This window comes from Diadema antillarum, unplaced genomic scaffold, assembly GCF_040938485.1.
Source record: "Diadema antillarum isolate AM-2024a unplaced genomic scaffold, OU_Dant_1.0 seq00000248_RagTag, whole genome shotgun sequence".
Taxonomy (NCBI): Eukaryota; Metazoa; Echinodermata; class Echinoidea; order Diadematoida; family Diadematidae; genus Diadema; species Diadema antillarum.
The window spans coordinates 91,431-116,728 of NW_027271292.1; the positions used below are offsets into that span (position 1 = coordinate 91,431).

General features: G+C 36.3%; 1 protein-coding gene across 1 annotated transcript in view; it reads right to left on the minus strand.

Moving 5' to 3' along the window:
* Positions 1 to 788: 788 nt before the first annotated feature.
* Positions 789 to 25,298, minus strand: part of LOC139729593 (CD5 antigen-like) — a 37,175-nt gene continuing 12,665 nt past the window's right edge. Inside the window, exons 5-8 of the mRNA XM_071640520.1 lie at positions 14,766 to 15,080; positions 8,248 to 8,469; positions 3,611 to 3,698; positions 789 to 882 (exon numbers count right to left, since the gene is read on the minus strand). Of these exons, the coding sequence (XP_071496621.1) occupies positions 789 to 882; positions 3,611 to 3,698; positions 8,248 to 8,469; positions 14,766 to 15,080 (719 nt within the window). The remainder of the gene's footprint in view (positions 883 to 3,610; positions 3,699 to 8,247; positions 8,470 to 14,765; positions 15,081 to 25,298) is intronic.

Below are 25,298 nucleotides of genomic sequence, written 5' to 3' on the forward strand. Positions count from 1 at the left end.
ACTTTAATTTGCCTCTTTTTATCACAGGTTGTCAAAGTGCCATAAGAAATGCATTGAGTAGGCCTAATACACAAACGAAGCTAGAATATCTTTGTTTGTCTGTTCTATCTAGCCACCAATGAACTGTCAAATGCATCACTTGACTGTATTATATGAATATAAGAACGACCCAAGTCCATGGAAGACCATTTCGAGTAAACTTAAAAAAACTTAATATCTTTTTTATTTGTCCAATAATATTCTATTTAACTGTGATGGGAAGGCAACATTGTATATACTAATTAGAACATATATTATTATGACAATTAACATTTACATTAATTGTGGAGAGGCCATTTTGTGTGATGGACTTGGGTCGTTCTTTGATTCATATACATGATATTCTGCTATAGAGATGAGAGAAGGACGAGAGAGGGCGCTATAATATGAATGTAAGAATGACCCAAGTCCGTCATTTTTACATTAATATAAGATTTAACTCATTCATTTCAGGCACTTCCGGGGGTAATTAGGATTTATCATTTATACACAAGATGAGTCCATGCATAAGCTACAATTTCCCATGTCAAACTGAATTTGGCCAAAAATTGGACTTGGGTCGTTCTTATATTCAGGTCCTTGACTGCAGTCTTCACACAAACCGTCCGCACTTTCCTTTTCTACAAAACTGATTGTGATGGACGTTGTTCATCAATGTTAGTGAAAAGTGTGAAAATCTGGTGGAATGCAGGTCCTTCTCGGGAAATGGAAGCCCACCATTCGAGCCATAATATGAGCCAGGTTACTTGCTATTGATCGAGCTGCTGGGCGTCTTTAGGCTCTGCTTCAGCTGGTTGAGGGGCGCCACCAGGTCCTTGCTCGGCAGCCGCTGCATAGTTTCTCCTTTATACAAAACACAACATACATTTTTATTACGATAGTGTTTCGTTGTGTACTTGTGTGATGTAATTACCTCAACGTCGATAATCAATATTCAAAATATGTAATCATAATTTTAGAGTGGTTACCTGCACTTCTGTGCCATATTCAAAATTGGATTCAATCTATCACTTGGCGTAAAAAAAAAGAATAAAGAAGGTCTGCAAACCTATATGTCTCCTATGCTTTTAGAAATGTAGTTCTTTGTATACAGCTTGTTTTGGGTCTCACTAACAAGCTGTAGTTGCTTCAAAGGGGTCCTGACGTTGATTTGCTAAACATGTGCATTACATACATACGCAATGCTTTTGTTTTTATTTTTTACATAATGTACTTTTTTGTGTCGAATGAAATTATATTGTATTGCATTAAATTGGTGGCAACCATGTACTGGACGCTGGAGATACTTTTAGAAATAGTTCTTACTTGCCCCATGTAAATATTTGCACAACCATCCACCAGCTTCACATACTCATTCATCCTGAGCATTATATCCAGAATTAAAACTTTACTATGAGTCCCAATGTAGATGTACTAATGTACTAGTATACAAATGTGCATTGTTTATCAGTGCGATTGTTTCCAAATGTTACATGAGCGTGCAAACTTAAAGGACAAGTCCACCTTCATATACATAAGGATTGAGAAAATGCAGCAATATTAATAGAACACATCAGTGAATGTTTGACGAAAATCAGAAAATCCGTTCAGAAGTTATGAATTTTTTAAGTATCTGAGTAGTCACTGCTGGATGAAAAGACTACTACATTGTATGATGTCACATGCGTACATCGATATAAATAAAATAAAAAGAGAATTTCACAAAACTTTACTTTTTTAATAAAGTGCATATTTCTTAGACTTGTTACTGACGTATGTTAAGGGCAATATTATTCCCCTTGCCTTCTGAAAGAGAGAAGTCGAGTGCTCTTTTGTTATGTGAGAAAAATGGAAATATGTTGAATTTTCTTTATTCTTTCTTTGTATCGTTGTACACATATAACATCGCAAGCTGTGGTAGTCTTCGCATCCAGTCGTGACTGAGCAGAAACTTCAAAAATTCATAACTTTTGAACGGATTGTCCAATTTTCCTCAAACTCTCATTGATGTGTTCCACTAATATTGCTGCGTTCACTTAACCCACATGTCTATGAAGGTGAACTTGTCCTTTAACCGTTCTATTCAACGACGAGAGTTGAATCATAGAACGTGTAAACTTACACCGACTGTACATTCGAATAATAAAATACATGTATTGAATATTTGTTTTATACACAACACACGATATAGGCCTGGTCTAGACCAAAATAGATCCAACGATAAAGCATGGACAGAGGTATATTTTCGGTTGAGATGGAGCTTCAGGTTTCCAACGATTTTTATGGTATCATTTTGAGGTAATGAGAAACCTCTTATGAAATATGAAAGATCGAGTATATATCAAGTGGAATTTGATTTGATTTGATTTGATTTGATTTTGATTTGATTCAAAATGTATTTGATGAAAATTGGTATTGAAATGGCTAAGATGTTCAAAACAATGTAAACCTAATAAGAGTTGCACCTTTTGCGACCCACCTTTTATTTGTTTTACTTTGTTTTACTTTGTTTTTCTATATCTCAGCCATTTCAAAACTTATTTTCATCAAATAAACTGTGAATTCCTCTTCGAATCACATGCTCTTTAGCATCCCATAAAGTGTTTTTTTTGTAAAGTAAGGCCTATCTTGCAAAAAGTTAACAGCTGAATCCTCATCTCAACCAATGCCACACAATCATTTTCAGCCTATCCACGAGGAGTACTAACAGTTAGGCCTAGATCTAGATCTGGCTCTATAGGTCTTGCTGGTAGGATGGCGCAAACGGGTGCGTGTATGTATGCATCAACACTAATGTCTTTACGATACACAAGTTCAATGTGTCTTTAGGTTCTAGTGCACCGCTGGCTCGCTTGATTTACCGTTCAATAGACGTCTATTGCATTGCCATTAAGTGAACATTGGATAGCTGATTCTCCTGAATGTCATGTGACCCGCATTCATCCAATCAGATGGCAAGGATCTATACATGTGTTGTATAATACAATTCATTCAACCGGCAGAGGTGATGATGTTATCAACTCTCAAGCCTCCCACTGAAATGCGCACAAATTGTTACTGAACTTCTATTACGAAATCACAAAACTATTATCATTATCTTTCTCATAAAATTATCTTAGTCTTGTAATCATCAAGGAACAAGAACTTCTGAGGGGACTAAGACAATGGGAATTATTGATTATTAATCATTAAACATGTATATTCGGTAAAGGTGTACAATTTCGAAATTCGTTTGTTCTATGTCTGATCTACGTAGAACTTCGACAACTGCATTCATCTAATTTTACTTTGTAATCATCAGAAACGAAAGATGGCCAACACTTAAAAATGGAGCGCATTGTCATCGTGGAGCTATTTAAAACGTACAAATCAATGTGTCAGTAATAGGGATAAAGAGACTGTACGTCATGATTATGGTTTGAATCCTATGCTGCAGGCCGTAATCTGTGATCGATTCGACGAAGCTAACTTACTTATAATCATGAAATAGGATGCCCTTTGCATGTACAACAACCACGACAATCCCTCACACACAAAAAAAAAGAATAGTTACAGACACATATAGACCTACTGTCACGTGAAATCAAAATACCTCTTGGAGAAGCACCATGGACCAATAATGATGAAGGCTTGAATTAAGACAAGCAGCATTCCCGTACCAATCACGGTCCTTACGTCATCTGTTATAGGCAACAAGCGATGTAAAGAAAAACAAAATAACAGGTATGTTTCAAACGAGCACGATGCCAGCAGTCATACCAATCAGCAATAAAACTCATCACCTGAGAAGAGTTTAATCCTATAAGATCTAAGAATAACTCACAACAAAGAATAACAAGAAGATTAAATTGGCTTTCAATTTGTGGTGACAATTAAGGGATTACGAAAAGGTATAACAGAACACAAACGAAACATCACATGACATGACACACTTCTTTTCAACACTGCGCAGCCGACAAATACATTACTCTGGAGATTAATAGTCACAGGGATATCTAGGGATATTACACAGAGACCGAGAATAAATGACAGCATCTAAGCAAAGTGATACACACATCTTAGCTATTCTAATTTCAAACTATTGTTTGAGTTTCGATAGCAGGTCATGCAGAACTATGCAAATGATTGTAGAGTTGATCACAAAACGAGTTCGAGTTTTGTCAATTTGACATGTTCGCAATTAAACTTGTTAAAAAAAACCAAAGAAATTATCAAGAAAATATATATTTTAATCATAACTTCAAGAACATTCCGTGATTTGCAACAAGTGAGGTAACATGGGAAAAGCTTTATTTTGCTCTATTTGATGGTGGACTTACTTTAGAATGTTCAAAAATTGCACTCAACCCGTTGTGCGATCTATATTTATAACTCTTCTTTATTTTTTTCCCTCTGTACCTATGCCACACGTTTCTCTTGGCACTGCTTGGTGAAAGTACTTAAGTACTTTTTTCTATTTCTATTAGTTCCTTCCTTCAATGTGCATAGAGACATGAATCTATTTTTGTGATATGCGCTATACAAATACGGTTTATCATTAAGTAAGAGAGACCCTAAAAGAGTGGAACATCTGAATTAGGTGTCATGTACCCGGCATAGATGAGACAAGCATCATGTACTTGGCATACCTGAGACATGTCTCGTGCTTAAGGGGTTCAAGAGCTGGAGTTCCGCCGAGAAATTATTATTCAAACAACTACAGTGTCCTATATGAATGGACAAAAGAATTCCACAGATGCACCTGTGGCTTTTATGATTCTGGTTTGGTGCTGTCATAATTCTGATCAACCTGATGATTAATTTTATTCTAACCTACCCGTAATGTTGGATATATTTTGCTCGTTTATATATCAAATAAAGTACAATTTCACCTGCTGATAAAATGCTATATAAAACAAATTCCTTTCATGCCGATATAAGCGAAATTGCACTGTAAGTTATGATAGTGTTTGAACATGAATCATCCTGACAAACCGATTTTAACATTTTTCCCCACTATTCCGACCAATAACATTGATAAAGTATAATCTTTAAGTACAGATCGTTAGGCCCTATATGATTTGCGGTCGGATTAGTGAGTGCACATGCCAAGTCGAGTAAGCTTGACTTATCATTTCATCAATCTTCGCTCACACCTTCGTATTCGAGCATCCCCAGGTCTTCACCATAACATACCACTTATCTTGAATAATAGGGATGAAGAAAAATAATTGCCATTATTAAGACCTATCTTCCTTGGAGAGTGACTGTTCATTATAATTTGTATAATCATTTGGATATATGTATTCCCAAAAGAAACTACAAACGGGGGAGTTATAAAACAACACCAAGGCTTCCCTGGATTACAAAGTCCATTTTGCGATCTATTAATAGAAAAAATAGATTGTTTTATTCATTTAAGATGAAAAGAACTGAGCAAGCACGTTTTAAATACACTTCGTATAAAAATACCCTCACAAAAATATTACGTTTAGAAAAGAAAAAATATTATCATAAGCAATTGCAGAGATATAGATATGATATAAAAAGTACGTGGAATGTATTAAGACAAGCTATGAATATATCTACCGAAATCTCTGGTATATCAAAAATTCGATTTGATGACAAGCTTGTTGATAATTCTCAAGATATTGTAAATATTTTCAATAAATATTTTACAACTATTGGAGAAGATATTGCTCAAGAAATTCCCAATACTGTTAAACATTTTACTGATTTTTTTAATCAGTATAATACACATTCTATATCTTTTTACTCCTACCACTAGGTATGAGGTTATTGATATTGTTTCTGGTTTGAAAAATTTAAAAAAAAAGTGCAGGTTATGATGATATAAGCAATATGATTTTAAAAGGAGCAATATATTCTATTGTGGATCCTTTGGTGTATATCTTCAATTTGTCAATGTCAAATGGTCAGTTTCCGGAACAAATGAAAATAGCAAAAGTTATTCCTATATTTAAGAATGGTGATAACTTAGATATTAGTAATTATAGACCTATTTCTTTATTATCTTGTATATCAAAAATCTTAGAGAAAACTGTATATAAAAGAACAATGAATTTTTTGAAGACGCATTGTGTTCTAACAAACTCCCAGTTTGGTTTTCGAGAAAAGCATAGCACCTCTCATGCATTTTTGAATTTCATTGATAAAGTAGCACATGTTTTAGATAATCACTCTCATTTGATCGGTATCTTCCTGGACTTCTCCAAGGCCTTCGACACTATTAATCATAATATATTGCTTTATAAGTTGTCCCACTATGGTATACGTGGGAAGGCCTTGGAGTGGTTCAGGAGTTATCTAACTGATCGTAAACAATATGTTTCCATAAACAATTATAACTCTGATATGAGAGAACTAATTTGTGGCGTGCCACACGGTAGTATATTGGGGCCGTTGTTGTTTATTGTTTATATTAATGATTTATGTGCTTCCTCCCAAGTGTTATCATTCATACTTTTCGTCGATGACTCAAATGTGTTTTATTCACATGAAGATCCAAATAGTCTTGTGCACACAGTAAATTCGGAGTTACAAAATTTACGAGATTGGATACGAGCTAATAAGCTGTCCCTGAATATCAATAAAACCAAGTACATGTTTTTTAGTAACACTTTAGATAATTTGAATATGGATATTTATTTTGATGATACTGTTTTAGAAAGTGTTTCATATACAAAATTTCTTGGAATTACAGTAGATAATAAACTTTCTTCGAAATTTCATATAGATCATGTTTGTAAAATTATTTCACGCAATATAGGCGTCATTAACAGGTTCAAATTGTTTCTTCCCCAACATTCATTATTCATACTGTATTCGTCCTTGATATTACCTTATTTGAATTACGGAATTTTGGCATGGGGAAACACGCATCAAACATTATTAGATAGAGTTTTATTGTTACAAAAGAAGGCACTTCGAATCATTTGTAAAGCCGCTCCTTGCTCTGATACAGCTTCTTTGTTTTCTGAAAATAAGATTCTGAAAATTAAAGATTTGTTTTTATTTCATTTAGGACAATTTATGTATAGTTATAACAATAACTGTCTTCCGCTTATATTTGATTCTATGTTTCCTCGTAACCTGACATACCATAGTTACCCAACAAGACAGTCTAATGAATTTCATTTGCCCCTGCTTAGAACTGTGTTAGCTCAGCAGACATTTATTTATACAGGCCCAAGATTCTGGAACTCCCTTAGTCCAGACATAAAAAAATGCTCCTTCTTTGTTTTCATTTAAAAAAAGATTGAAATCATTCCTTCTTAAGTCTTATAATGAAACAGAAAGAAATTAATTTTGTTTGTTTATCTTTTTCAGTAAGTAGGTTTTGTAAGCACCAGGATGCTATTGATTTTTCATAGGCTTGTTAGGTCGCGTCTTTCGCGGAATTCCGCATCGCATCCCCTGTTTTTCTTATTGCTAACTTGTACATTATTACACGTGCCTTCACAGAACAGATAATATGTTCTGCTATCAGCAATTCCATACAATTGTATATATCACTTTCTCGTCGCTTTCAACGCTCTACACTTCTAATATGGCTAATAGTCTCTGTTGGTTTGATCTTGAATGTATCGATTGATCTAGGCTTTTTGTTTTTAGTTGTCTCGTCTCTTTACTTGTATTTCTGCTTCTTCCCTTTCCCCTTTTCCACTTTTTTTTTTCATCCCGCACACTTGTAGTTAAGTTTTCACCTTTTTTTTTCCTCCTGTGAGGTGCCCACGTTGTACACGCATAGTCTTTTGAGTGGGTACCTCCACTTTTTTTCGCAGAATGTATAAATATGTCTGTATGAAAAATGCCTAATTTTGTAATGATTATTGACAAATGTTATTCTTTGCTATCTTTGTATCATTCCTTCAAACGCATGTCGAATCTATATTTTTTGGTACATTCTGTTGAAAGAAGTGAAAATAAAACCTTTGAATTGAATTGAATTGAATTATGTAATGAGACATGAATCAACCTGTGAGGCAGATCCAGTTTGGCACAAACTTAAAACAATCTTTTTTAAAATTCTTTTTATAATGACGGAATCGAATATGGGTTCAGAAGGAATAAAACAGTTGTGACTTTAGATCTCTTGAACCTCCTTTGGATATTATACCTTAGACGGCAGGTCTAATGTACCTAACACATCTGAGGCAAATTTTATGTCCCTTGCTTACAACAGACAAGCCTCGTGAACCCAGCACACCAAAGACAAGCCCTATGTACCTGTCATTCCTGACACATATCCAGTGAGCTCATCACAGTCTGGTGGGATCTCTCCGTGCCACAAGCCGTCTGAAGCACAGGTGAGTTTGACGGCAGGGGCTACGTTGACGCCTTTTACAGACGAACATGAGACGGTCACCTGCTCTCCCGCTTGGTATACCAGTTTTCGAGGCTCCACTCTGGTGTAAGGCGACAGATATGGTGGACTACCACAGTCACGAACTACACGGTAGAAGACATCGTATGCAAAAACATTGAAAAGTTTTTAAATGTAGGTCTACATTTTTCTTTCTTTTAGCGCATTTCTTAGATAGGTAAAAATGACAATGTGAATGAATAGCTCTTTCTCTTGTCAGTATGATGGGGTAACTGTTTTGTAATATTGTCACACTATATTAATGAATTAATTATTTAATTAGAATGATATAAACCTACGACAAAGACGTAGGTACAGACAATCAGATAATCGGAATACAGTAGTTGCACCTCTTGAAGCTCACAGTTTATGCATGCCAGTAACACCTCGTAATCAATGAGAATTCACATTTGCTTCCATGAGTAAATTAAAGAAGAAGAAGAAGAAGAATTGGCCACGATGTCTCGTAATACATAGCACATTACCTTACAGTAGGACTACTGGTTGCTGTCATGTCAGTTCTGTGGCTTATGTTGTAGAGAGGATGGCATTAATCATATAAGATCAATAAGATTGATATGTGTGTGTGTGTGTGTATGTGTGTGTCTGCGCGCGTGTGTAATGAACTATTGTTCTTGATTTAAAAAAATCTTGAATATCTTCTTTCAACAAAAAAAAGTGCTAAATCTACTTTTAATCTTGCGGAGAAAAACTGGATTTTCATTTCACAAGCTTCATATGTTTTAATGCAATATCTTCATGTCTTCATAGGAGTACCCCATAAAAGGATATGAGTCTTGGAAGGTCAGCGTGTCTAGTACTTTTAAAGAAGTATAGTGTTTTGACGGATTTTGTGAACTGGACTTAACATTACCTTTTGGAACTTAAATTTTATCACGGTGATGCATGACACGTAAATGCTATTTTAGCGTCTGGTTTCTGTGACTTTGTGCATTTTTCTGGGACTCTACTTATTCTCCTGTTTTCTTCATCTCTCCACAGAATTCACAAGTGTATAGAAATGGCTGATAAACACAGAACAATTTATGTGGCTAATCTTGGAGGTTATATATATATGAATTATATCTCTCTCTCTATATATATATATATATGTTGATTAGGTTGTCCACGTGTTTGCAAGATAAAAATATAAGTAACAAAACTGGAACAAAGTTCATGCTGTATTCACAAACGGTTTATTTCTGCACACAATATTCAACACTTGAGAAAGGGCGGCGAGACGCTCGAAAATTTGAGTGCAGAAATAAACCGTTGGTGAATACAGCATGAACTTTGTTCCAGTTTTGTTACTTATGTATAAATATATATATATATATATATATATATATATATATATATATATATAATGTATATATATATATTATATATATATATATATATATTATATATATATGTATTATATATATATATATTATGTATATATATATATATAAATATATATATATATATACGTGTTTGTACGTAAACTGCACACCGCAGGATTTTATTCATTTCTAAACATGTCTAAGTGGTCTAATTCATCCGCTCTCCCTGCGTCATAACTACCAACTATACAAGCTTGTTTTTGTGTACGTCCATCATAATTTACCTAATATTTATAATATTGTATGTGCATATTATGTACATTGTATATCTTTTTTATCTGTTTGCAACATTGACAAAACATGATTGGAATTGAACTGAATTGAATTTCTGTGGTGTGAATACTTTAAGAATCCCATTTTACTACAAAGCCCTCCTCCATTGCCGGCCATGAAAGATTTTAACCGGAGGGCCAAACCCCAAAAAGTCGCTTACTTAACGAGTGAGTTGCACTCTCTCTACAAACTAAGTAAACCATGCTTATTTTCAAGTTTTTATTGTAACAAGCAACATTCCACTGGTCTACCTCAAAAAATTTGTTGCGAAAGCCTCCAAATCCAAGATGGCGTCCAAGATGGCCGCCATATTTACTGAATTTGTTATTTGAAAGATAGAATTTGATTGAAGAATCAGATTTCAACAAATGTGATGTCATGTGATAGAGAATAAAATTTTCTACAAGTTGATACCATTTTTGTGGGTTATTGTGATAATTGGATTGAGATTTTAAGGAAAAACACTCATTTTTTGATATTTTTTTGAAAAAAGGAAAATCATGAAAATGCTTGATTCAGCATAAATCACTGAAAGACTGAAGGATTATCTTGAAACGTTTTAAGAATTTTGTTTGACATATAATTAATATTTGAAGAAAATTAGGGGTCAGTGCCGTTTTCGGTTCAGGAGTTATAATATCTCAAACTTGAAAACTCACTATGTAAAAATGGCCACTTTAGTTGTGACAAGACCTTGTTGGTCGTAAAAAAAAGCCTGCGCGCGCCAAGACTACTACACGCACCACTGCCACTGGCGCTTGTAGCAGTGCCAGTGGTGCATGTAGTAGTCTTGGCAAATACAGACTTTTTCTTTGACAAACAAGGGTTTGTGCCTGCAAACTAACTTTTCATACCAAGTGGTAGCTCAGATGACGCTGATTGCTATTATTTCAAAGTAGATTGTTCTGAAGCAGATGAGATGAAGCAAAACATATCTTTCAAATAGAGGTAGAAGCTTGAAACAACTTTGCTATAGAAAGTTTAAAACAAAATTTGGATCAATCACTCAAAAAATTCAAGATTGCAGGCCATCAAAGCTGACATAGTGTATTGTGCCAAAGTAAATGTATCATTTCGATTTTGATACAATTTTGTCTGTTTTGCTGTCTATTCATTTGGTTTTTATATATTCTGAACATTTTAATGCCATTTCAAACCATCTTAGGTTTTTATGGAGACATTTTTCAGAATGCACCATGAATATTTCTCTAAAAAGTTTTAAAAAATAAAATTAAAAATGTTTATGAAAACCATGCAGAAATTAACATTTTTCCCATATAATCAATATTTGGAGAAAATTAAAGGTCAGTATTGTATTTGGTTCAGGAGTTATAATGTCTCAAACTTGAAATCCCATTTTACATAATATGTTATTTACACGCATCTGTTCCCAAAGACGTCAGAGAGGGTCAAATCCAAGTTCGTGCTTACTTTTCGAGTTCCACTCTCTCTATAAACAAGACCATACATAATATTAAGCATACTAAGCAATATTCCGTAAGTACACCTCAGTAGATTTGTTGCAAAGTACAGATGCGGTCCAACAGGGCCGCCATTTTATTGAAATTAACATTTCAAACATAAAATTTGATAGAGACATTGGATTGCAACAAATTTGATGTCATATGGGGGGGGGGGGGTTGTTTGCTTCTCTTTTTTTGGGGGGGGATCCATATTTGTATATTGTTTTGAAAAAAGGAAGAAATATAAAAATGCATGATTTAGTATTTATCAAAGAAGAACTGACGAATTATTTTGAAACCTGCGATTGAGATTGAGATTTACTGAGATTGAGACATAATTCATATTTCTGGAATTACAGACAATATCATACACTGTTGACAAGTTAACATCTAAAACTTGACAAAATTATATTTATGCATTATGAATTTTGCTTACAATGTGTTTACATGGTCACATGTAATACTGTAATGGTCTAGTGACTTGCAAGTACCTGCAAACTAACTTTTCATGCCAAGTGGTAGGTGACGTTGGTCGCTATTACTGTAGCATTTCATCATAGTAGATTGTTCTGAGGCAGATAAGATTGAACAGAAAGTATTTTCCAAAAAGAGATAGGAGCTTAAAATTTTGCACAAATTTTGCCAATGTGTAATATTTAGCGATAAAAATAGTATCCACACAAAATTCAAGATGGCGGTAATTAATCGAGGTAGTCGTTCAAGGCATTATTTATCATTAGTGCACGTAAAACAAAAACCCAGCTTTACTTAATTCCTCAAACTAGTTCTAAACTGTGAGTTAGGGATTAATGTACAAACTTAAATCAGTATAATTAATGCTAAATATTGTTAGATATATTAAATAGATCTGATAAGAATGTTTTTTTATGTCAACAGTTATCATGGTTATAGTTTCTTGAAAAGAAATGGTGATATCTCCGTATGTTTTAGGCTGTATTATAATTTTTTTACATGGTAGAATGTTTTGTAATACAACTAACCTGCACATATAAATCGAATGTGATATCTCTCCCAATGGTAAACAATACCTTTAGTGTGTTGCGTCAAAGTTATCTCAACTTATAACTTATAATTTGATATTTTTTTTAATCTTCTTATATTGCTGTCTATTACATGTTTGTATACATCCGAACGATATTGTACTAGTGTAAACCATATTGAGGGTTTTTTTTGGGGGGGGGGGTGGGGTGGAGCTCATTCCAGTGTTTGGGTAAGGCCCAATCTTTGATAAAAAAGAAATGCTTCTGTATCAAAGATATTCTTTTTTACTTGTATGTTACTCTGCTGTTGTAGAAACGTGAATGATGATGGTATATGTGTAATAATGTCTGATCCGTAGATGTCCTTGAAAGCCCTTCTGATCCGGTCCCCCCCCCCCCCCCCCCCCCAAAAAAAAAAAAATCCAACATATGGCGGCAATTTCTCAACTTTGCTCTTAAATGTGTTCAACTGTTGTGCGAAATTACTTTTCAGTATATTGTTCGAATAAAATTGTCCAAATTGATTATTCGTGCTGTATATTGACATTTACAAATAATCATGCTGAAACTGTATTTTCCGTTATCAGATTTTTCTTACATTGTTTTTAGGCTGATTTCATGTGGGTTATAGTGTCACAATTGATCTGAACTTATGCCATTGGTAGATGCTTTCCTATATTAGATATCAGGATCACTCGAGAGTGAAAATGTTCATTTTCATTCATTTTAGAGTGACCTCGGGGATCACTCGAAGAGTGACGAGTGATCCCTAAGGCAGGGCTCGACACTAACGGTGGTCCGGTGGCCCGGGGCCACAAAAAACGCACGTCGGGCCACCAAAATGTCAGAAATGAAGAATTTGGTGGCCTAATCGGGCCACCAAAAAAGGTCGGATATTTGCCTTTGGGCCACCAAAAATAAAAGTTATTGTGGAGCTCTGTGTAAGGTCACTCTAAAATGAGTGAAAAAGAACATTTTCACTCAAAAGTCACTCCAATTTCACTCTAAATTCACCGTTTTCTGTTATTCACTCACATCAAAAGTAAAAACTTCCACTCAATTTGTTTTTTTTTTCTTTTTCGGAGAGTAGAATATCACTGGTTTAAAAAATGTGTCCATAAAAACTGAAGACGGTTTAAGATAGCTCAACAGACAAATTTGTATCAAAAACGAAATAATACATTTAATTTGGCGCAATACACTATGTCAACTTTGATGGCTGTCATCTTGATTTTTTTTTTTTTGAGCGGTTGATCTAATTTCTGTCTTAAACTATCTATAACAAGATTGGTGCCAAGTTTCAAGCTACTACCTCTATTTGATTTTTTTTTTTTGCTTCCTCTCATCTGCTTCAGAACAATCTACTTTGAAATATTAGCGATCAGTATCACCTGAGCTACCACTTGGTATGAAAAGTTAGTTTGCAGGCACAAACCCTTGTTTGTCAAAGAAAAAGTCTGCATTTGTCAAGACTACTATATGCACCACTGGCACTGCTACAACCGCCAGTGTCAGTGGTGCGTGTAGTAGTCTTGGCGCGCGCAGACTTTTTTACGACCAACAAGGTCTTGGTCACAACTAAAGTGGCCATTTTTACGTAGTGAGTTTTCAAGTTTGAGACATTATAACTCCTGAACCGAAAATGGTACTGACCCCTAATTTTCTCCAAATATTAATTATATGTCAAAAAAAAAATTCTTAAAACGTTTCAAGATAATCCTTCAGTCTTTCAGTGATTTATGCTGAATCAAGCATTTTCATGATTTTCCTTTTTTCAAAAAAATATCAAAAAATGAGTGTTTTTTCCTTAAAATCTCAATCCAATTATCACAATAACCCACAAAAATGGTATCAACTTGTAGAAAATTATATTCTCTTTCATATGCCATCACATTTGTTAAGATATGATGTTTCTATCGAATTCTATCATTTAAATAACAAATTCAGTAAATGTGGCGGCCGTCTGGGACGCCATCTTGGATTTGGAGGCTTTCGCAACAAATTTTTTGAGGTAGACCAGTGGAATGTTGTTTGTTACAATAAAAACTTGAAAATAAGCATGGTCTACTTAGTTTGTAGAGAGAGTGCAACTCGACCTCTGTTTTTAGCTTTTGGCCCCCCGGTTATTTGAAGAAGAGTGTGAAATAAGAAATATCACTAGTAATAATTAAGCCCTGTGTGAACTAAACTCTGTGGGCAATGTCTTCATCGCTTTACAACAAACTCTGCAAATAGTAATGCCTCGAGGATGTGATCCTACCTTCCCGAGCACAGATCACCTCTGCTTCATATTTTGAAGCGCACTCCACTGCTACTTGCGTCATTTGACAAAGGTGGATATCCTTGTCAGAAGAGCTGCATGACACGCGAGTATAGAAATACTTCTTCTCCCCAGCTGGGAATACTGGAGAATGAGCAGGTAGTCGTGCGGGACCAAATCCGAGCTGGTGGCAAACGACGTCTGCATCGACGGTATCCCAGCCGTCTGCGCAGATCGAGCCCCATTCTTCTCCCTTCTTCACAAGAACACGCCCTTCGGCATCATGCTTCCCTCCTACCAGAACTAACGTTTGTTCTTTGACAATGACAAATACGAGAACAAAATTAGTTAATTACGGTAATTTGCTTGAGCAAAGCTGTTCTTATGCAAATCCGTTGCGACTTTTAGTTTCAACAGATAGCCAAGCTACTATAAACACGCATGACATATTTGAAATCGAATGAATATTCTGGATATTTTAACACCTGAAAGCAGAAACTAAGCCTATGTGTCCGACTTTCGTTAGAATATTGAGAATCAAGCCAAATCAAGTCAACGCTTTTTCACTGTGAACTGTTCAAAGAACAATGTGCCACCACCACTCATATTTGGTGTGCAAAAGACTGGTAAATTATCACTTGGCTTTTACCACTTGATCTAATCACCAGGTGGGCTAACACCATTCGGGCTAAACCCAATTGGGCTACAACCACTTCGTCTATATACCGTTTCGCCTAATTTCCACTTGGTCTAATATCCAGTTCGTCTAATCACCAGTTCGGCTAATACCACGTAGTCTAATTCTCAGTTAGTCTAACACCACTTGGTCTAATTTCCACTTCGGCTAATTGCCACTACGTCTAACTTCCACTTCGTCAAATTTCCACATGGTCTAATATTCACTTTGTCTACATGCCACTTGGTCTAATATTCATTTGGGCTACACCCATTTCGGCTATTATTACTTGGTCTACATATCACTTAGTCCAATTTCCATTTCGTCTAATTGTCATATGGTCTAATTATCACTTATAGTCTAATTACCACTTGGGCTAATCGTTTGTTTGTTTGGTTTATTTCTGCATTTTCTTTCTCCATATACAATTGTAAATGAAAACAGAGTGATACAGAGTATGCAAAAAAAAAAGAGAGTTAACATACAAATCAATGCAAAAAAAAATATATCATTTGCGTAACAACATCAGTCTGTAGTGACATATGAATCAAAATAACATATTAAGGCATACTGTGTCTATGAACAAAGGAGAAATCAATACAGGGGACCGTCATCATAAGCAGAGCTTGACGTGGATGAGGCCCTATCTATATATGTAATACAAATATAATACAACACCAATTATATATGTACTCATAAAACTCTTAATCTTGATACACGAAACAAGAAAAGAACAAAGAACGAAAGAAGAAAAAACAACGGAAAAGAAAAACAGTGACTTGGCGCTTTAAAGAAGAAAAAAAAAACAGTACGCAGCACCATTGACTACTGCATGGTATAGTAGACAATAGGAGTGTAGGTGTGTGTGAGTGACGGTGCGTTGTGTGTGCATGTGACAGTGCAAGAGAGAATGAATGCTATAGCATACCTATTTTGGGGGTAAGGTATGTGCTTTACGTCACTTGGTCTAATTTCCATTTCGTCTAATTCTCACTTAGCAGGGATGCCAAGTTCAATAAAAAATTTGAGTGAGATTTTCACGACTCGGCATCTCGGCGAGTGAATGTGCGCGCGAGCGAGGGTGTGGGAGGGTTTTTTTTCCCCTGTGGCCTCCCACGGTACGGAGCTTTTTCAATCAGGTGCATAGGACCTACTTAAGTGATGACTATTTTTTACTTATTTTTAAAGACAAAAGGAAAATATACTTTCAATTGTAACTATCACTTTAATCCTTTGAGCTATGCTCCTTATTATGGGCCCAAATTGCAGGCTTCGCCCGATGCGTGAGAAAAATGGGTGCCATGCGTGAGATCGTGAGACGGCCCCTAAATGCTTGAGTCTCACTCAGAATGCGTGAGACTTGGTAGCTCTGATTTAGTCTAATGCCACTTGGTCTAAATAAAAAACATAACCATGGATTTTTTTTTTAAAGGAGGTGTTAACAACCGTTATATATTATGCAACTCTATGATACACACACATGCGTGTGTTTTTATCTTACAGCCATCTTACAGCAACCTAATACACAACTGATCATTGCTGAGTTGAGTGGGGGAGGGTGCGGGAGGGGGGTATCCCCCTCCCACACCAAGGACTTTTTCAAAAATCTCCCCCTAATATCAAATCCCTGCTACGCCGGTGATAGGCCCCACTGATTAGTAGGCCTTCACATTAGTGTCGCACAGGCGGAGCAAGAGCTGAAATACCACGATTTAGTCATTCAATATTATATTAATATTTCATTTTCTTTCTTCATTTTTTTCAGGAAAAAATTCCAAAATTTCAACCAAAGTGTGCGCCACGCAGATCGCTGAATTTCAGGTCTGGAAATGCAAAATCTTCCTCATGTGAGAGGGGGGATACTCCCCTCCCACAATATCCCCCCGCTTGGTCGCTCCGCTCCCTCGCACAGATATTTCAAAAACCAAAAAGGTCTTCTTACTTTTAAGGTCTGATTTCCACCGAAAGTCATCTGACAAGCAAAAAAAAAAAAGCAACATATTTAATATTTCATATTTTTGCTGCCACTTTCCTCCAACTTTACATTTCATGCAAAAGAGTGGGACATATTCGATCCCTGTAAAGTGTGTGTGTGTGGGGGGGGGGGGGGGAGGGGCACCAAGCTTTCCCCCCCCCCCCCCCAAAGGCTGCGCCGGTGCGGTTATGGGCTTGTAATTGTGGTGATGGTGACTATCGCCGATCATCCCCCCCCCCCCCTCCACTCCTCAGTACAGATTTACGCCGTTGCTGTAGGGCCTACTACTAAATATTCCAAAAAAAAAAATGAAAGAATGAATAAAAGTAAATAATTCAAGCCCAATTAATACACGCATTTGAATTGTGGGCTTTCACCCGGACGCTTTTAAGAAAAAAGATAACTATAACCATTCCACCTATTTACGCAATATTGAACTTAAAATTTAAATCTGTTTTTGAGCCAACTTAATTACCATATCAATCGACACCTAGACTCAGTAGCTTAGAGTCTGTGGTAGCCCAACTGGTCATTAGACCAACTGGTGATTAACCAAAGGGGGAATTAGATGAAATGATGATTAGACGAACTGGCAATTAGACCAAGTGGTTATTAGACTAAATGAAAATAGACTAAGTGTAAATTAGACCAAGTTAGAATTAGTCCAAGTGGTTATTTGACCAACTGGTTATTGGACCAAGTGGGGAAAGACCAACTGGCAATAGACCAACTGGTGTTAGACCAACTGAAAATTAGATGAACTGATATTAGACCAAGTGCAGTTAGACCTAGTGGCAAAAAAAAATACATTAGACAAACTGGCAATTAGACGAAATGGGAACTAGACAAAGTGGCAATTAGCCCTAGTGGTCATTAGACCAACTGGTTATCAGACCACGTGGCAAACAGACCAGGTGAGAAGTGGACCAAATGGGTTTAGCCCGAAAGGTGTTAGCCCAACTTGTGATTAGACTAAGTAGTGGCAATACACCAAGTGGCAATAAACCCACAAAACTAACTCTGGCTAGCTGTATGCGTTTATATTGGGGAGGAAGTGGAGGGCGGAGGAGGCTGTGGGTGAGGCAGTATAGCAATGGTAAAATGGAAGGAGATGCAAGGTGCTGTTCAGGTGGGACGAAATGGGGTCGGGTTTCACCAGGGTGTTAGATGGTACAGCAAGCAAGGCAAGGGTATAGGCCCATTTGGCGTTGGAAGCGGTCAAGGAGAAGGGTGTGGACTCGATGGGAAGGGGGTATGGAGCAGAGGAAGGTGTCATGGAACGACCTCAGGTCAACTTAGTGTCCGCTGGAGCTGTGCGATTAGTTCCAACTTTGATGTTTTGCCTTCACCAGTGAGTCTGAAGAAGTGGGCGTTTTGGAGGACTATGGGTGTAGGGTAGGTTTGCAAGAAGGCAGGGCGATCGCTGGAGCACATTCTGTCAGCGCATGGAGGGTTATTGCAGGCCCATACATAGAGGCCTAACCATGTGTTGAAGGAGATGGTTGGAGTGAGAATGGTGGCAGTGGCGAATGAACCCCATAGGGTGAGGGAAATCCGTTTTGTATAAAAGGAGAGTGAGAGATGTTGTGCGAGAAAGAATTAAGGGCCAAGGTGATGATGTTGAAGGGATGCTATGCAGCGGGGGATGATTGTGAGGGACGGGTAGACGAGGGGAATACAGTAATGCCAGGAGGTGGTAGTGACTGTCCTATTTATATACGGCCGGAGATGGTGTTGGGCATGGTGACATCTGTGCACAGGGTTGCAATGGTGGAACTGACTGTGCCATGAGAAACGAGAATAAAGGAGGCAAGGGAAAGAAAGTCGAACTGGTGTGCTAGTTCAATTCGTCGGTGTTTTCACGAACTGACGCTATTTCGATTTTGGTCAAAATTTTCAAAATCGAGATATTGGTACCAAATGAAAGTGCTTTCAAAACTCTACCAAATCCCAAAATTTTAGATCACAAAATTAATTATTCTTAATTTTATCAAAGAAAGAAAAAAACGACGGTACTCGAAATATCGAGAAATTGAGAAAAAGGGGTTTCACGAACCGACGCAGGAAAGATACGCCGGTTCGTGAAACCCGAATTGCTACGGTGAAGAGCAATGCGGGTTTCACGAACCGTCGCAGTTGCATTATTTTGAGCTTTGTTCAACTTACTGGCCTAGAATTAGGTTTTGGCCCTAATCCAGATCTCAGAGTGAGAACCAAACCTTCTGAAAGATGAATGACGGCCTAAGCCAGCCCACTGTCCACGAGTGAAGTGAATGGTAAGCTATAATCCTATTAAAATCATGCTCAAAATAACAGTTTCAGTTGGACTACCATAACCATTAATTGCGGTAGTGTGTAGTCCCATGTATTCAATCGCGTGATGCTTATGAAGCCTAGTCTGTAAACGCCATCCAATTTCAAATTAGATCCCAAATCATATTATTTATTGTTTCTTTTCAACTTATGTCGTTACTTCTGAGACTACTGAGTACTGTAGTCGTAACGTCTGTGTGCAAGACATGCAGATTGCAAGATTTCAAAGTCTCGAAGACACTAAAAGCCTTGACTTTTGAGTTGAAAATGAAATCATGAGATTGACAAAGTAGGCGTACTAAACAAAAAAAATAATAAAAAGTCTAACAGTAAAACTCAAAGGAAGAGTAAAGAATAAAGTTAGACATGTTAGACTTTTACTTTCAAGTCTAACTATTAAGTCTAAGTTAAGACTTTACTTGTAATACCGGTACCAGTTACTAAAACTAAGATCAGCTGAAGTCTAAGACCAAGTCAAATTAACACAGTTCAGAGCCATACCGGTACACGGTAGTCTAGCTCTAGATCTACATCTAGACTAGTGGTAATAGTAGGTAGAGTCCACCCATTTTTTCCCCCAATCTTTACTGGTCCATTCCTGAAAAAGTTACTGGTCAGTGTCCAACAGTGATTTTTCCTGGTCAGGGACCGTCGGACCAGTGCCAGTGTGCAGCGTTGGTGTAGATGTCATCTATGACAGTATGTGGTCTAGTGATACTACCTAACGCTAAACACTACGAGTAGTACTCTACAGGTTAGGTGGCTTTCCTGTACAGTGCAGTGTTATAGTATACTTGTGAATTCAGCCCTAGTACCGTACTGTGTGTAGATACGTGACATTATGTCTAATGTTAGTTCGAGTGGAGTACCTTTGAAGCACAGCGGTGGGACTTTTTTTCCCTAAAACTTGTGAATGCGGCCCAACCAAATGGCGTTTACATATTCATGCGTGATTGATAGTGATACAGTAGCGCTGTCGATTTCCACAGCATCCATACATAATCTTTTGTCCTTTCTTCTTTCCTTTTTTCCCTTTGTTCTTTCACCCTTTTTATTCTTGGAATCGAAGGACTTCTAAGAAATGTCCCTCGACTGATTTAACCAGGACTCTTGAGTCCTGGTAAACCTAACCTAACCGAGTAACCGTTAACATTTGTTAGGCCTAACATAACAGTAACACTGACTTAGCCCTGTATTGACTTTGTCTTTGGCCGACTTACTGAGATGGCGAGTCTAACTCTTTAACGTTAGTCTAACGTAGTCGTTAGATCTGTCAGTGTCAGTGTCACCGGCTTTTGTATATGGTGCCATCTCTAACGTACGTTAACAAGTTGATGTTAGTTATCTATGTCAACTTACTGAGTCAGTAATAGTGGTACTGTCATCCTGTTGGATATCGCCGCAATATCATCCGTGACGTGTTAATTTCGTGTCACAAAGACAAAAGTTGCCAAGATCTAATAGTATTAGATGTCTAGATCTAGATGTAGTCTAGATCTATAATATAAATTTTGTGAACCACTGGTAACTTAAAAGTGAAAGGTCTAGACTTCACTTAGTCTATAATTAGACCAGACATTCATGAGGCAAAGGCCTACTTAGTAGATCTATTCTTATTCTATTTTAAGAATTTAACGTCAATTCCTACTAAACTCGCCACATGTTATTTCTAAGGCCAAGGACTTCGGGTTAGTGATTTTTTTTTTCATAAATACCAAACAGCAGACGTGTTTCATTTGCATTCTTGTGCAGACTTCATGAAAATATGTGCAGTATCAAAGAAATATGATGCACATGACAATGCCAGTGTTTTATAGGTGAATGGTTAATACCTTTAAAAGCTGAATGATAATGTAGAGTCTAGGTCTAATTAAGATGTTACAGTCTCTGATAAGAAACAGGTTTGATTGTCATAGACTGTTTCCCAAATGCAGGTACATGTAGTAATATTCAGCTATTTCAATGCAATGCCTTGTTTACAAATACATGTAGATTTATATTCATGTGAATGATAATTCAATTTCTACATGAGACATACCAAGTGCTAAACATAATATCTTGCATCAGTAAAATGTGTAAATGAAGAGGCAATTTGAATATGCATCAAATACAGTACGAACAGCAGCATTTTTTGACATTCTTTGATCCTGCATAGGCCTACCATTTTGTTTTATGTTTAATATAAATAGAGCAAAATAATTTCAACTTCAGTTTTGTTGGCTGATTTTTTTTTTCTTCTCAAAATTAAAGTTGTATCTTGTGCCATGATGTTTGATTTTAATCAAAAGTTCTTAATTTCTTTCTTTTCTTTCAGATGACTGGTGCCATGTAGTAGCGAAGAACTGGACTGTCTCAGAAAAGAAAAGGAAAAGTACAGGGTCGTGTACATCACCAACGGATGTGAATACAATGGTAATGTAGAGTCTAGGTCTTATTAAGATGTTAAAGTCTCTGATAATAAACAAGTTTGATTGTCGTAGACTCTTTCCCAAATGCAATTAGTGATATTCAGCTTTTTCAAAGCAATGCCTTGTTTACAAGGACATGCAGATTTATTCATGTGAATAATAATTTAAATTCTACATGAGACTTACTAAGTGCTAGACATAAGATCTTGCATCATTAAAGTATGTAAAAGGCGAGACAATTTGAATATGCATCAAAAACAGCAGTATTTTTTTTGACATTCTTTGATCCTGTATACCGTTTTGTTTTATGTTTAATATAAATAGAGCAAAATAATTTCAACTACAGTTTAGTTGGCTGATTTCTTTTTCTCAAAATGAAAGTTGTATCTTGTATCATGATGTTTGATTTTAATCGAAAGTTCTTAATTTCTGTCTTTTCTTTCAGATGACTGATGCCATGCAGTAGCGAAGAGCTGGACTGTTTCAGAGAAGAAGAAAAAAGTACAGCATCGTGCTGATCATCAAGGAATGTGAATACAATGGCTTAGGAAAGAAGACAATCTACAGATAGGATAGAAGGGAGAAATTGGGATGAAGGGCGACAACATAAGGACGGTATATCTACAGTGAAATGTGATTGTAAAGTGGAAACATGAAAGGAGATCCTAAGATTGAAGGTGAAAACGATGCATTCCATTCTGTGATGTCGTAATTACAATTTTGCTACACTTTAATAACACTACAGAGAGACATTTATATCAAGGAAAGCTTCATGTGGATGTGGAACGTTAGATTTTTTTAAGTGTTCATTGGTATGTATTTCATGATAATAAATCTTGAAGGTTTTGTGTGGTAATCATAACCTTGTGATAAATCTTGATAGATTTCTAAGTGCACATTGGCAATATTTAGATGATGCTGTAATCAGATTAAGTTCTATTCTCCTTTATTCTTTTATTTATTATTTTGTTGTCTTCAACCCACTTTGAATGTGTCACGTATGATTCTTATAAACATGGGAACATGCACTCCATGTAAATGATAGGACTTATAACAATTTGACATAATTATTCAACCATCACTAGACAGTTCTGTTATAAGATGTTCTTTATATAACTAAAATTGTAAATTATGATACGTGTATGTTCCCATGCAAACTCACAACAAAATACAGAAATTTGATTTCTTTTAATAATAATTCATTATGTCTCTAAATTTACAATTAAAGAAAGTGATTGCAATAAGGATGTCAAACATCGTATATTAAAATAATAGATTATTCATTTGTCTCCATCCGTAGTAACGCACGCAACTGCAGTGTGCAGTTTGTAGGCTGCTGTGAAAAAAAAAATCACAGGCAGCCCAAGCAGGATTCGAACCCACGACCTCTGGATTACTAGACCAGCGTCATAACCACTAGACCACCAGAGTGCCCTGGCGCTACCTTTACACATGAATAATTAAGTATAGAAGGGCTTGGGGGCGCTTCGAAGTTTACTGCTCTTATTAAATATGTACATGTCATTTGCAACTCAACTAAAGATGATTAAACACACTGAAATTCTTACTTTAAATGATATTCATAATCTGTTTTTTTTTCTTTAATAGCTTGGGATGTACACTTTATACACTGTATCGGTCTACATTTCGCCTACAATATGGAAAAGACGTTTGTTTTTGAACAAACAAAAAATTAAGAGTCCTTTAAAGGTGCTGTAAAACAGTGGTGTTTGTTTGTTTGTTTGTTTTTTGGTGGGGGGGGGGGGGGAGGGGAGTCAAATTAGCCTTGGCCCCTCTCCGCCGTCTTTTTTTTTTCCTTTAGCTGCATATTTTTTAGTCATCACATGAAAATTCGTCTGCATCCACCCCGTAGTTTTGCTGATGACCTTTCTTTTTAATTATTTTAGCCACACACAATTTTGGCTGAATTTCCCCAACCCTCTTGTGAATTTGCTAGTACATGTACTAAAACACATTCTCAGAATGTGTTTATAGTACTGGTGGATTAAGGATTCACAGGGAGGGGGGGGGGGGGGGTCGGCCAAAATTTCTCTTTTCTCATAATACAAGCCTTCGGGGCGAAAGGCTGATATTATGGGCTTTCTACACACATTTTTAGATGCTAATTATTGGTTAACATGAGCATGATCATTTATGTTGTGATTAATTTGTTTCCTTATATATGTATGACTTCTATTAGAGACTTAATTGGCTTGGCACTCCTTACATCGACCTATTTTAGACACCCATTTCCCTCTCTCTCTCGTGCTTTTTCTCTACTGTCCTGTGAATAGTGTAACTACATGTACATGCAGTACCTCTTCTCTTTTGTATGATATACATCAAGTTTTTATCTGAGCATATGGGTGTTGCAGCACTCTCAAGCTTCATGCATATTTAAAACCTGTATGCAGCAACATCTTTGTGTGGTCATATACATACATGTAGTTATGCTTGATATATTAATTTGAGAATGTTATTCTTTCTCTTGTATATGTTCCGTCCGCACTCTATAGATGTAAATGTACGATGTAAGATTTGGTGTGCATGTTCGAACTGTGTTCCTCTTTTTGTGAACACACAAGAACTGATATAATAATGAACTTGAATTACACATATTCTTGAATCTTGATTCCATCTCCATTTGCCATTGGATATGTATTGATTTATGGAGCTCTTCCACAATTGTTATCCTTCCCATTGTCATTACTCATCTCTGAATAATTCAAATTTGATATTCTACTGAGGACCTATGTTTCTTCGATTACATAATGCACCTCTTCAATATATTGCTGCAAAAGGCATAATAAAACATGACCATTGTTATATATTTAAAATGAAGCTTGAAATTCTGATAGTGTTGATATTCATGTATTTTTAGGAGTTTATCAGTTTCGAAGAGTGCATGCAGGATGAGTTTATGTCTTTATATGATCAGGTGCAGCTATCATAGAATCTGTTGAGCAGGAAAGAGAAAGATGGAAAATGAGGAATTATGAGTGAATTCGCATGCGAGCCAAATGACAATGACACTGATAAAAATTGTGACAAAGTAAATGTCACAAATATGTGGAATAATAAGAAATAAAGAAATTAATATATTATTTCAGAGAAAGAAATAACAGAGTGCATGCATGAGTATGAAAGATGAGTAAATACAA